General features: G+C 49.6%; 5 protein-coding genes across 5 annotated transcripts; 2 read left to right on the forward strand and 3 right to left on the reverse strand.

Annotated features, from left to right (window-relative positions):
* Positions 1-195: 195 nt before the first annotated feature.
* On the reverse strand, positions 196-2,264 carry EDD37DRAFT_643460 (Aldehyde/histidinol dehydrogenase). Its single transcript, XM_062817427.1, has 5 exons — positions 2,123-2,264; positions 1,987-2,068; positions 1,761-1,937; positions 1,109-1,712; positions 196-1,058 (listed from the first exon to the last, which is right to left on the reverse strand). Exons 1-5 carry the CDS (start codon positions 2,165-2,167, stop codon positions 467-469), a joined length of 1,500 nt encoding a protein of 499 aa, XP_062665476.1. The 5' UTR covers positions 2,168-2,264; the 3' UTR covers positions 196-466.
* A 726-nt stretch (positions 2,265-2,990) lies between these two features.
* EDD37DRAFT_584297 (cyclohexanone monooxygenase) lies at positions 2,991-5,184 on the reverse strand. The gene is made up of 5 exons (XM_062814438.1): positions 4,794-5,184; positions 4,678-4,741; positions 3,543-4,630; positions 3,270-3,447; positions 2,991-3,207 (listed from the first exon to the last, which is right to left on the reverse strand). The coding sequence occupies exons 1-5, from the start codon at positions 5,026-5,028 to the stop codon at positions 3,078-3,080; spliced, it is 1,695 nt and encodes a 564-aa protein (XP_062665477.1). The 5' UTR covers positions 5,029-5,184; the 3' UTR covers positions 2,991-3,077.
* A 255-nt stretch (positions 5,185-5,439) lies between these two features.
* On the forward strand, positions 5,440-7,465 carry EDD37DRAFT_643465 (beta-lactamase family protein). Its single transcript, XM_062817428.1, has 5 exons — positions 5,440-6,064; positions 6,116-6,252; positions 6,302-6,593; positions 6,642-6,843; positions 6,936-7,465. Exons 1-5 carry the CDS (start codon positions 5,677-5,679, stop codon positions 7,144-7,146), a joined length of 1,230 nt encoding a protein of 409 aa, XP_062665478.1. The 5' UTR covers positions 5,440-5,676; the 3' UTR covers positions 7,147-7,465.
* A 114-nt stretch (positions 7,466-7,579) lies between these two features.
* Positions 7,580-10,260, forward strand: EDD37DRAFT_643467 (uncharacterized protein). Its single transcript, XM_062817429.1, has one exon. The coding sequence runs from the start codon at positions 7,611-7,613 to the stop codon at positions 10,128-10,130; it is 2,520 nt and encodes an 839-aa protein (XP_062665479.1). The 5' UTR covers positions 7,580-7,610; the 3' UTR covers positions 10,131-10,260.
* An 899-nt stretch (positions 10,261-11,159) lies between these two features.
* On the reverse strand, positions 11,160-12,333 carry EDD37DRAFT_214352 (chaperonin 10-like protein). The gene is made up of 2 exons (XM_062810318.1): positions 11,303-12,333; positions 11,160-11,248 (listed from the first exon to the last, which is right to left on the reverse strand). The coding sequence occupies exon 1, from the start codon at positions 11,926-11,928 to the stop codon at positions 11,317-11,319; it is 612 nt and encodes a 203-aa protein (XP_062665480.1). The 5' UTR covers positions 11,929-12,333; the 3' UTR covers positions 11,160-11,248; positions 11,303-11,316.

Here is a 12,333-nt window from a genome sequence, read left to right on the forward strand (position 1 = left end):
TCCCGAGAAAGAAGAGTTCACCCCCAACCTTGAACAAACGACGTGAATCTGAATGTTCGTCCCCTTATCGCTGCAGGTCGACGGACGATTTGTATAGTTTAGACATAGGGTTTCGAGCATGTAAGAGATGGCATTTCAGGTACAGCAGTTTACATTCCTCGCCTGGCAGGAATAACATTATCTGAAGCAACGCGCTGAAGACACAGACATTTTTGTTGGGTGTGCGAGTCTCTAGAAACTGTCCAGATACTTTCCCAACCCTGCATCCGTGCATTTGAACCTCCCAGGTTGGAAAGGTAAGCTTTACCCTCGTGCTGGAAGAAGCTTCGGTGCAGATGGGCAAACAGTTCCCGGATATAGAACTTTACACGGCTAAGTGACATCGCTGGGGCGGTTTCTGCTGCCTGGGTCTTTCAACATATGAACCGAGCCTTTGGCATTTTACATAATCATGCTTTGAGGATGCTCAATATATCTTGTCCTGATTGCCAATGGTGACTGACTTGATGACCTGGTACTCGTCCATCCCGTACAGACTTCCTTCGCGGCCGTACCCACTTTCCTTCACACCACCAAAAGGAGCTTCTGAGGCCGATATCTTGCCTGTGTTGGCGCCGACCATGCCAACTTGAAGCTTTTGAGAGACTCTCATGATTCTGTTGACGTCTCTGGAGAAGAAATAACCAGCCAGTCCGAATTCCGTCGCATTGGCCAGCTCAACCGCCTCCGCCTCGGTTTCAAATGCGAATATTGGCGCTAGCGGTCCAAAGGTCTCCTCTCGTGCGACTAGCATAGAGTCCGTGACTCCCGTAAGAACAGTTGGCTCGAAGAAAAACCCGTCACCAGACCCTGGCTTGCCCCCGATTGCGATACGAGCGCCCTTCCCAACGGCATCTTCCACGTGCTCGGCAACCTTGTCAACAGCTGATTTGTTGACTAGCGGACCCTGCGTCGTTTGCTTGTCTAAGCCAGGGCCTGTCTTGAGTGCTGCAACCTTTTCCGCCAACTTCTTAGCGAACTCTTCAACCACACCTTTTTGCACAAGCATTCGGTTTGCACTTTAGGCTGTTAGTGATACCTAACAGTATTGATGGTTGAGGTGACTTACCAGACACATGTCTGTCCAGTGCATCGGAACTTGCAAAACATGGCACCTTCCACAGCCAAGTCCAGATCCGCGTCGTCAAAGACGATAAACGGAGCGTTACCTCCAAGCTCTAGACTTAGCTTCTTGAGAGTTCCGGCAGCAAGCTTTGCCAACATCTTTCCCACACCGGTCGATCCGGTGAAGCTGATCTTGCGTATTTGTGGGTTAGTTGCGAGCTCGGTCGCCGCTTGGCGATCTTTTGTAGGACAGACTTGGATGACTTTCGGTGCAATACCAGCCTCAACGGCAAGCTTCGTCAGCGCCAAACACGTGAACGGCGTTTCACTTGGTGGTTTGATGACCACTGCGCAACCTGCAGCCAGGGCGGGAGCAATCTTTCTGGTGATCATGGCTGCGGGGAAATTCCATGGTGTGATGATGCCACAAACGCCGACGGGCTCTTTCAGTGTGAGAAGAGTAGTGTAAGGGGTGGACGAGGGAATGGTGACACCATATGCCCTCGTTGCTTCTTCTGCAAACCATGAGACAAAACTAGCCGCATAGATGACCTCTCCCTCTGCTTCCGCGTAGGTCTTGCCATTTTCCAGGCTGAGAATGGTAGCAACTTTCAGAGTTTAGTCAATAAGGATAGATATATAATCAGGATACATACTGTCTTGCTTGTTAGCAAGTATCAGATCGTTCCAGCGTCGTAGAGCTGCGCCTCTCTGCGCAGCGGTGGTACTGGCGTAATATTTCGGTTGTGCCTTGTAGGCATCATCGATGGCAGCTTTGAAGTCGCTCAAGTCGCAGTTTGCAACATATCCGAGGGTTTTGGCAGTCGAAGGTTCTGAGTTCTTCGTAAGCATTGATTTGCTAGACGCCTGGAGAGCATATACCAGTCACGGGAAACTTCTTCTCTTTGCTGACCCACTGGCCTCCGATGAAAGCATCGGAGATGAAAAGGTCAGGATTGCTGAGCTGAAAAATCCAGGTCAATCAACACCCTCATATGAGGAGTTTATCGTTACTTACTCGTCCGATCGCCTCCTCGGAGTAGGTTTGCGCAATGCTACCCATATTGAAATATGTATTCAAAAAAGTTGCTTTCACTTGTTTGGTCTTATTAGAGTATAATATTATTGCACGCAGCGATCAGAGACTTGCGGGGTTATGCAGGAACTACATCTCTCTTATTCGAGCACTGGAGGTAAATACATGGGTAGTTGGGGTATGTCCGGTTTTACCCGGGGCATTCGGTGCATTCACCCTTGTTGGCGCGTTGCCGCCGGGGTTCGTGTGCGCATGGAAACTTACCCCAATACGAGGCAACGTCCACCAGTTTGTCCTTACTTGGAGAAGTACGCCAGATCGGCACGAAAGCTCAAAGGCTCAAAGCAACAATTCAGCCCCTGGTATCGCGTGTGTCTTGTTGCATAACATTTCGATGAACGTCGTCCGCGCACCATTCGAGTTCATACCCACACAGGTGCCACCTCCCTGTTTCCCACGAAACCACGAGAACCAGATTCCAAGTGCCAGAATCTCCGCTTTCGTGGGGTGGTTCAAGAAAGACAGCTCGGCATCCAACGGGATGGCTACCGTAAGCGGAACCGTAAAGACCAGTGTGACCCTTCTTGCAACGATGCTTAGGTCGTACTTCAGATAACACTGAATCAATCTCGTTTTGGGCAAGGAGGAAAATTCCTGTGATCATTCATGGAGAGAACCAACCCTAGTGCCCCCTCCACCCCATCTCGCCACGCCTACCAACCCTTGGAGAGGGGACCTGCGGGGTAAAAATATGTGCGTGACCGTGAACTCAGCACGTGGTTTCACGGTACCGATATATTCTAGGTGTGGCCAAAGAGGTGCACAAAGGTGTACTGTAACACGAAGCGTCAAATAGTACGATTTTCACACCAAAACTTATGCTTTCGTTCGACAAATATACCCTTCCATTGATTGTTTTCTGTCCAGGCTAGGCCATTCACAGCTTCACGATTTCAAATCCGTCAAAGTTCGGTAGTACGTTCCGAATTTCCTGACTGTAATTATACATACCCCCTGCATAGCAAGTATGCTCAAAGGCTTTCCCTGGCATGCTTCCGCCCATGTAACTATCACGCACAGTTTAGCATCCTTACAGCACACATCAGCAACAACTTGGAAGATGACTTACGTGCTCTTCGTGGTCGGGAACAAAGATTTGTCGCTCAGATCGTTAATCTTCTTCTTCCATGCTTTGCTTGCAGAGTCTGAGGGGTTGATGTACTTAATGCCTTGTTTTTCCATGTGTTTGATAGCATCGGTAATCCATCTGCCCTGGATTTCGACAGAGGTTGGTCCGTTACTCAGTACTGCAGATAGTCAGATCATTGGTTGTGCCGGGGTGGGAAGTGACAAGCGTGAAAGAGGTGGCAAATGTAGACTTAGGGAAATGGACAATACTCACACGTCGGTCCTTGTGGGCCGTAGAGATGAAACATGTTTGGATACCCTGGAACAGTGGTCCCAAGATATGTTACGGCGGATTGCTTCCACTCATCTTCGAGTGTTCTGCCATTGATGTTCTGCAGGCCCATAGCTGTCATGCCGCCTGTGACAACGTCGAAGCCAGTGGCAATGCAAATGATGTCGAAATCGTACTGCGTGCCGTCTTGGAGTTTTATACCTGTCTCATTAAATTCGGCGATCGGGTTATTCTTGATGTTAACGACATCGACATTAGGTCGGTTGAATTGCTCAAGATACCTATATTCAAGGCATGGGCGTTTCACACCCCATGGATGAGGCGGCTCCACAGGCGTAAGAATGTCACGGTGTCGCTGATCCTTGAGCCTTTCGCGCTGCTTCTTCTGCCAGAAATCATAGACTGCACGATTGGCCTTGGGGTCGAAGAGATAATCCTTATAGTTGCCAAGCCAGTAACGGAAGCCACCGTCAGACCAGAGTTGTTCGAAGAAGCGCTCACGCTCTTCCGGGCTGTCTTCGAAAGTATTCTTCTCAGAGAAGGTGTAGAGAAAGCCGCCGAAACAGCTTTCACGCAGGTGGAAGAGCTCTTTGTACCATTTCTTGCCGGCCCATTGTTCCTCGGCAGTGAGAGAACGAAGGCGCATGGGTACTGTCAAGTTTGGCGTACGCTGGAAGACTTTCAGCTCACCGGCAACAGGCCCCCATGCTTGCGTGATCTGAACCCCAGATGCACCGGTGCCGATGATAGCACACTTCTTGTTCTTGACATCGATCTCCTCATCTGGCCAGAAGGATGAGTGATGAAGAACACCTTTGAACTTTTCGATACCTGGCCAGTTGGGTACATAACGCTTGGCAGCGAATCCTGCTGCGATGACCAGATACTTAGCTTTGGCCGTGCGGCCGTCGGCTGTTTTGACGTGCCAGCGACCTTCGTCCGTATTGAATTGGGCTCCGGTGACAACACTTTCAAAGGCAGTGTTGCTCTTAATGTCGAGAACATTGTCGCAATGATCAAAGTAATCTCGGAGTTCTTTGTATGTTGGATAGTTCGATGGCCAGTTGTACCTTGACGAGATCAGTCTTTGATATAATCTTGGATCAGAGGATCGTACGTCTTCCAGGTCTCTTCGATTGATAGTTGGTACTCTGGGACTTCGGAGTCCACCATGGCTCCAGCTTTTTGGTGGTCAGCTATAGTAACCCATATCAGATAGTGAAGAAGACTCACGATAGCAATTCCATCTCCAGGTGCCACCGAGGTCGGTACCAGCCTCATAAATGACTGTGTTCAATCCTGCCTTGCGGAGAGAATAAAAACAGAAAACTCCGCCGAAGCCACCACCAACGACAAGAGCGTCGACCTCTAGATTGTCGACGTATGGACCATCCGTCCTCCTGCGATTACCGTACTCCCAGAGCTTGGTCTTGAGCTTAGGGTTAGTCATCTCGCCAGGGTCGCCCATTTTGGTTAAGCGTACTAGAAACTAGCAACGTAATTGTGATATGGTCAACAGGAAAGGATGTGAGCAATTGTTGTATCTGAGCATCCACTCCCGTATATGTGCTGTGTTCTTATAGCCAGAGCAAACCCCCAGACTGTCCTTTCAGGCTTGGTTCTCCTCAGGGCGCTGTCGTTTATGCATATGGCCCTAGTCTCCAACAAGCACTTTTCAGGCCGAGACTTTGTGCGGACCCGCATGCTGACCAACGCGCACCACATGTCCATCTCTTGCTCGTGTGTGAAGAGACCTTGTGCGGATCCGGAATCCGGATAATGATGATCTCCCCGCAGCATCAGAACATGTCGTTGGCTAGGTCTGATGCCGGCTAATGAGAAAGAATTCTGGAATGCTGGCCTTACCAGGAACCACGAACAACACTAGCGGATCCGCATCTTTACTGACCTGTCAACTGAAAAGTGTGGCTTGGGGAAGGGAAAGAGACCGCGGAGAAGAAACGCGGGGAACTCCAGGTAACCACTCACCTCAGAACTGACAAGGCTCGTGGCATTTCTGTTCGTATCTTTACACAGGTCGAGTTGTTCTTGATATCGGTGCTACCACATCATCACAAGTAATCCGCGTTACCAAATCTCTGCTGGACATATTGTGATGGCGCTCTCCAGTGAAGCAGTCGCTCAAGTCAAGTCGGCCTTCCAGGCGGCCTGTGATGACACAGATAAAGGTGTACCGGGTCTCGTTGGGATAGCAGTTGGCAAAGATGGCCAGGAGCTGTTTGCTCACGCTGCCGGCAAGCGTGGTTTTGGTTCCAAGGAGCCGATGACCCTTGACAATATCTTTTGGATCGCCTCTTGCACGAAAATGATCACCGGTGTGGCTTGTATGCAGTTAGTAGAGCAAGGCAAATTGTCGCTGGACGATGCGGAACAGGTTGCAAAGCTGTGTCCAGAGATCAAGAATCCAAGCATTTTACAGCCTGACGGAACTCTGCAACCAGCAAAGAAGCGCATCACCCTGAGAATGCTGCTTTCCCATACAGGTCAAGAACCTATCACTGCTTGGAGCAATCGTCTTGCTGACAAGTTCACAGCCGGCTTTGGCTACACCTTCTTCCACCAGGGTCTCCGCGACTACAGCAAACCTGTTGGATATGATGAGTTTTCAGGACATTTGAAGGATATGGTGCAACCTCTAGTGCATGAGCCCGGAGAAGGTTGGCAATATGGGGCATGTCCAATCCTATGATCTTGTTGTCTTGTGCTAATCTAGTGGTCAGCTCAATATTGACTGGGCTGGGTTCTGTGTCGAACGTACCACAAATATGACATTGAACGAATACTTTCAACGCCACATATTTCAGCCTCTCAATATCAAGAATATTTCCATGTTTCCCAACAATGAGATGAAGACGAAGCTCGCGTACATGAATGCTCGTACTCTTGATGGCCAACTACATCCACGAGATCATCTTCTACACGCTCCTTTGGTTGTAGAGACCGAGCAAGAAATGGCAGCATGCGTCAACAGCGGAGGGGCAGGTGCGTTCGCCTCGCCGCGGGAATACTGCCGTAAGTTATCCTTATTGACTTGCAAATGTCTTGCTGATCAGGACAAAGAGATCCTTGCCACTTTACTCAACGATGGAACTTCGCCAAACACGGGCGCCAGGATTCTGAAAAAGGAAACGGTCGATATGATGTTCGATAACCAGATTCCAGACTTCCCCAACTTTGGAAAACAGGGCATTCCTGATGCAAAGAGTGACTTGACCAATGCTATACCAGACCTATATCCAGGATCCCAGCAGGGCTGGGGACTGTGAGTGCCTCCTATCACCTTCAAATCTTCATCTGGGGACTTGAACTCTTGTGATTCGTGTTCCAGTCGTTCATGCTGACGCCTCTATCTAGTACTTTCATGCTAAGCGACGGACCGACTGGAAGATCATCCGGTACAGGGCATTGGGCAGGGCTGCCGAATTTGTACTGGTGGTGCGATCGTGCGCAAGGTGTTGCGGGGATGATATGCTCCCAGATCCTGCCCTTTGCGGACCCTAAAGTGCTTGGGCTCTGGGTTGAACTAGAATCTGGAGTGTATAGTGGCTTGGGCAAGAAAAGCTAGGTGGGAGTCAACTGTGCTCTCGGAACGTGGCACACCGAACATAAGTTCAACACAGGACACAGGTAAGTTATGTTTGCAAGGAAGGAATTAGTCTTTCAGATCTTCGTAGTGATGATAATCTTGCTTCAACCTGGCAGATATGTTCCCCGTGTCGATCCTTGTCCGGCTGGTTTGAGTCTAGACCCGTCGATCGGGTGCACAGCTGTAGATGTGGAAGAAACAGGATCACAATTCAGCAGGGTAGTAATGCTAGCCAAGTTAGGTCAAGATGGTTGGGCTGCATGCAATTCCCCTCGATACCCCGCAGCAAGAGCGGCAGAGATACTTTGCGGGGAAGCCCAATACAAAGGAGCAGGCCCCAAGAGAACATATAACACTTCCACAAGATTCATGTCTCGTAGTCATGACGTCTTCGAAGCACCTTTGATGCGCGACTGATACCGTTTGTGGAACACTTTCAAAGCATGGCTCACCCACAACAAGCCGCTTTTCAACGCCGTCAGAATAAAAGTTGCGACCAATGTCGAGCTGGCAAGCGTCGTTGCGACGTCAACCTTCAGCACATCCCCGAAGCCGAACTCTCCGATCTTTCGCCCAGCAATCTCCACCAAAATTCGACGCTTTTCTCCCCTTCGCCTTGCACGAACTGTAAGAAATGGAAAAAATGGTGCACAATAGATTGGGTCATATCACATCAAAACAGTCAGAGAGCGCCGTCGAGACGCGAGCGAGGATCGAAGAGATTGCCCAGCATATCTTCCGAATCGGTCAATGAAAGATTATGGCATGAATGGCCTCTGGATACACCAATCCTGAATGCAACAGTTGTGGACCACAACTTTGTCAGTCTTTCAGCACCAAATGACACTTCAACTCTACCAGATTGCCTGAATACGAGCCCATCGCTTGCCAGCTTCCATGATATCTTTGCCTTCCGGCAGGACGACAACTTTGTTTGCACAGACGCACAGAACTATCAATATGTGCCTGAAATTCCAATCAATGTCGATCCGCAAGGACAGCCATATGGAAGTGGCGAGTTTGCACTTCCATCCATGGTTGGTCAGGAATATATTGCTGGCTCGCAGTTATCCCCGCCAGTCACCTTCCAAGAGCCGAGCTCCTGGGATCTCCGGACGACCGACCTCGATCTTTTTTCTGATGAAGAAGAGCACGACTCAATACTACAGCGACGACGAGCCTCAAATCGGTACTTTGGCCGTTCGGTCAACACAAGTGCATCGCCTTTCGATTCGGGTAATCTAGCAGAAGCTCACAATCGGTATGATATCAGGAAGGGTTTGCTCAAGATTTACCATGATTCCCTCGAGGGCGCATTGAGCTGTTGGTTGATTGAACGAAATTGTCCATACGCCTCTAGCGCCTTTGTTGACAAGAGTGATGTGTGGAGTTCGAACTGGTCTAACAGGATGATGGCTCGGATACGTGCTTTGGACAAGACCTACTCAAGTCTGGGCCTTGTTTCTAGGAGTGACCAGAAGCAGTCGTCGAAGGTTCTTAGCCTCATAATCATGGCCTTCGCCGTACAATGGGCTCAGACTGCATATGGGAAGCACGAAGATCTGAGGGCGCAACTTCCCGAACATGGACTTTTTGGACGCAACATGCAGAAAACGCTATGGCATGAAGCCAACCTGGCTCTGGGGCAGGCTTCCAGCAATCCATCCTTTAAAGTGATTTTTGCTGGCATCATATTCTCACTCACCCAACGTCCAATGGAGTCTGCAGAAAGCCTATTTGACCCAGAGAAACAACGCAGCAGCAATTCAATCTCGTTGAGAAAGATTCTCAATGATGATGGTGGGCCAATCTTCCTCGACGTCGCCGTTCGCAAACTGCATGATCATCGGAGAAGGCTCAAAGATGCCAAATGCTCCTATCTTAACAACTCACTGGCACAAGATGCTACCATTGTCTTGGCCGAACAGGACAAGGAAACATTTGAGCTTACATTTTGGTTGGCCATCATGTTCGACACTATTTCCGCAGCCATGAACCGTCGCTCCTTCACGTTGGACGATCGTGAGACTCGTATTGATGACGACGAGCATCGCTCAAGGGGGCCGCCCTGTGACAATGCATTCACCTGTGACTTGGATGCTTTTACAGGCTTCTACGACAAGACCGCTTCAGACCTTGTTGAGGAGTCCCAGATATGGGGTGACTACTTTCTGCGACAACAGTCTCGGATTGGAGAAATGCGTAAGCAGACAGTGCGTTGGCCGTGCTCTTATGATGACGCTGCGGCATGCCTGGCGGATGCAGCTCCTGTCAAAGTACTGGTGTTCCGTAGACTCGGGCATCTCCAAGATCTTTTCTACCAGCGAGCGCCAGCCGAGGACATCGAAACGGCCATCACCGCCACGTTGGAGGTTTACAATCATTGGGAGAATACATACGGACTTTTCATTGCCGATTGTATCGCCCACCATGAGTATTTGCCAGCCCGTATTCAATCATGGTACATACTTCTGGCAAGCCACTGGCATTTGGCTATCTTCTTGCTTGCGGACCTCGTAGAGAAGTTGGACGATCTCAACATGTGCTTGCCGGCAAATCGGACAGCCAGGCAGACTACAGATTTCGTTGCTACTCTACGAGTCCGCTCAGCAATCACGGTGTCCGACCTTGGTCGTTGCTCCCGATTTCGCAATCGCGAGGACTTATCGTTCTCGCAGTCCCCGTTCTTTCATCATGCCGTGAACAAGGCGGCACTGCTTACGGAACCTTGGACGGTGGTTCTTGTGCGTTCTTTTGCGTATGCAGGAGAGCAGCTCCTTAAATTGGTGCTACCACGTCGAGGTGTTGAACCTATGTTGGAGTTCTGTAATATATTGGAAGGAAAAAATCGTTTGATTGATTGTATTCAAGCGCTATGGCTACTGGGCAGGAAAAGTGATATGGCATTATGCGCTGCAAAAGTTCTGCAGGGAGCATTTGACCAGGGCGTGAGCTGGAGCTAATTTTGAGGGAAAAGCCATACACAAAACGATCGGCCCCTGTTGGGCTGTTAATTGATGCTTAATCGATGGAATGTTTCCGCTTCTACCACTCAATCATTACAAACTCTAGGTTTATATTGATGAATTAATAGCTTACACGGATTCGATGTTTTCACCGAATATAGTTCATAACAAGATCAGATTGGCTCAGCTCCAGCCTCCAGATGAATTATAAGTGCTAGGTACTGCGCTATTAGGTGAAACTTCGCAGAACAAGAAGAGAAGAGATCTTACCACGATCTTCATGGCCTCTTGTAATTTGGCTTCCTTTAGAGATCTCTCTTCAAGCCACCGATCCCGGTGGAACTCTAGGGCTCATCACCATAGATATTTTGTTATTGGTCGAAGACTAGACATTACGTCCGAGATAGGTCTCCTAATTACGCGTAAGCTTTGACCATGATTCAAGAACAGGAAAGGATAACACTGACTCCTATAGGCAAATATAGGCATGACTATTGAAGATATGCTCGACTATCATGCTAACTGCTGCTCGCACTCTACAAGATCAAGGGCTCCATCGTGATTCGTGTCGAACTTAATCAAAGTATTCCACTGCCACAAGGTAAGTTTCCGGGATCTCCCATAGACTCTCGTCGAAAGTTGGCGATACCAAAGCCCAGCCGGCGATGAGTTCATCGATGGTAATTCGACCGTCACCATTTGAGTCGAGCAAGTCAAACAAGGTCTGCACACAATCGCTGTTGGTGACTGCAATAGGACACGTCAAAGATGGTGTCGAGTGTTGTATGTCCGTCCAAGGTAGCTCGCGTTTGCCTGCTGCAGGTGTGTCTGGGCAGTGGTCAAATTGTATACAGCCATCATCACAGTTGCAGCAAAAGATGTTGCATGATCCCACACCGCAGCATCGAAAATCCTGTCGCTGAGCGGTAGACGTGCACCATCCTCCGCCATGATTTCTTCCAAAACAGTCAACTCCACCGCAACAATCTTCGTCAGTTAGTCAGTGGCGAGCAGCAAGTGTTCACGGCCACTAACGCGTTGGGCGTGGGCTTCCTATTATCTGCCTGAGTTCCTGCTCCAGCGATCGCACCTTTTGCTCTAAGGTCTCGACATAGCTAGAGCATCATTCTGTCAGCTTGATCTTGGCCTGGAATGAATGCATTGCTTACCCTCTGAACTTCGCTCAACGTTGAATCGAAAGGCCGACCGCACCACAACCCCAAACGCCAACGACGTCGCCTTCACCCACTTCCGCCAGCTCGCACCCGTGCCATGCAGTCGGTGTCACGTCCGCCAGACCAACCAATTTCTTGGCTGCCACATCCTTCGGAGCCTTAACACAGACCAGATCCGCATTAGGGACGCGGCAGTACTCAGCCTGGTCACCAGGGTAGCCTCCCGTGGCCTTGGAATAGCCAAAGATGCCCGATGACCGATGCCCGTACATCTGCTCCAATTCCTCAGACGGATTGGTCCGGTCGCACAGAGAAAATTCTTTGCGCCTGCAGTAGAAACATTCTCCGCAAGCAATGACCGGCAAGATGATCACACGGTCTCCTGCCTTCAAGTTCCTGACCTTAGGCCCAACTTCCTCGACGATGCCGATGGCCTCGTGGCCCATGATCAACCCCCTTTCCATGACCTTGTTCATACTGCCATCATACATATGTAGATCTGAGCCACATATGGTGCAGTGGGCGATGTGCACAATTGCGTCCTTAGGTGCGGTAATCATGGGCCTAGGTACCTCACCCCGCTCGATCGATTTCTTGCCCGTCCAGAGAGCTGCCTTCATCTTCTCACTAGCATGAGGCTTGTACGCCGTGGTATACACGGGCCTTTGGGCTCACGTGAGACTTGGTGATTGATATGCAGATGAAGATAAGAGACTCACTTTGCTACTTGTACCATTGTACAGTGCTGATATTGTTCTGAACGGTGATGAGGTGATTGTCGTTTACCAAGTTGATTGGGTGGAGTTTAGTTGTATGCTCAGACGACGCTTTTAACGGCGATCTAAACAAACGTTCAGAGTGCCTTTGTGTTGAGTGACAGTCCGACTTTATAGCCAGCGGACATCGCATTAGTCTTTGTCGAGTCTGATAATTCGACTCTAGGAGTCGAATCTCTGACGGATTCGCTAAAATGGAGTCGAATCCCTCCAACACTGTCCCGAGACCTCTCCAAGTTTCCAGCAAGG

Source organism: Exophiala viscosa, assembly GCF_022695815.1.
Source record: "Exophiala viscosa unplaced genomic scaffold EDD37scaffold_17, whole genome shotgun sequence".
Classification (NCBI taxonomy): Eukaryota; Fungi; Ascomycota; class Eurotiomycetes; order Chaetothyriales; family Herpotrichiellaceae; genus Exophiala; species Exophiala viscosa.

Bases quoted from the DNA above. Each gene is read 5' to 3' on its own strand.
- EDD37DRAFT_214352 (XM_062810318.1), bottom strand. From the start codon at position 11,928: ATGAAGGCAGCTCTCTGGACGGGCAAGAAATCGATCGAGCGGGGTGAG.
- EDD37DRAFT_643467 (XM_062817429.1), top strand. From the start codon at position 7,611: ATGGCTCACCCACAACAAGCCGCTTTTCAACGCCGTCAGAATAAAAGT.
- EDD37DRAFT_643460 (XM_062817427.1), bottom strand. From the start codon at position 2,167: ATGGGTAGCATTGCGCAAACCTACTCCGAGGAGGCGATCGGACGA. The intron at 2,069-2,122 runs GTAAGTAACGAT...TGGATTTTTCAG, and splicing joins CCGAGGAGGCGATCGGACGA to CTCAGCAATCCTGACCTTTT. The intron at 1,059-1,108 runs GTAAGTCACCTC...AACAGCCTAAAG, and splicing joins ACTGGACAGACATGTGTCTG to TGCAAACCGAATGCTTGTGC.
- EDD37DRAFT_643465 (XM_062817428.1), top strand. From the start codon at position 5,677: ATGGCGCTCTCCAGTGAAGCAGTCGCTCAAGTCAAGTCGGCCTTCCAG. The intron at 6,065-6,115 runs GTCAAGAACCTA...ACAAGTTCACAG, and splicing joins AATGCTGCTTTCCCATACAG to CCGGCTTTGGCTACACCTTC. The intron at 6,253-6,301 runs GCATGTCCAATC...TCTAGTGGTCAG, and splicing joins GAGAAGGTTGGCAATATGGG to CTCAATATTGACTGGGCTGG.
- EDD37DRAFT_584297 (XM_062814438.1), bottom strand. From the start codon at position 5,028: ATGGGCGACCCTGGCGAGATGACTAACCCTAAGCTCAAGACCAAGCTC. The intron at 4,742-4,793 runs GTGAGTCTTCTT...ACCACCAAAAAG, and splicing joins CTGGAGATGGAATTGCTATC to CTGGAGCCATGGTGGACTCC. The intron at 4,631-4,677 runs GTACGATCCTCT...GATCTCGTCAAG, and splicing joins ATCGAAGAGACCTGGAAGAC to GTACAACTGGCCATCGAACT.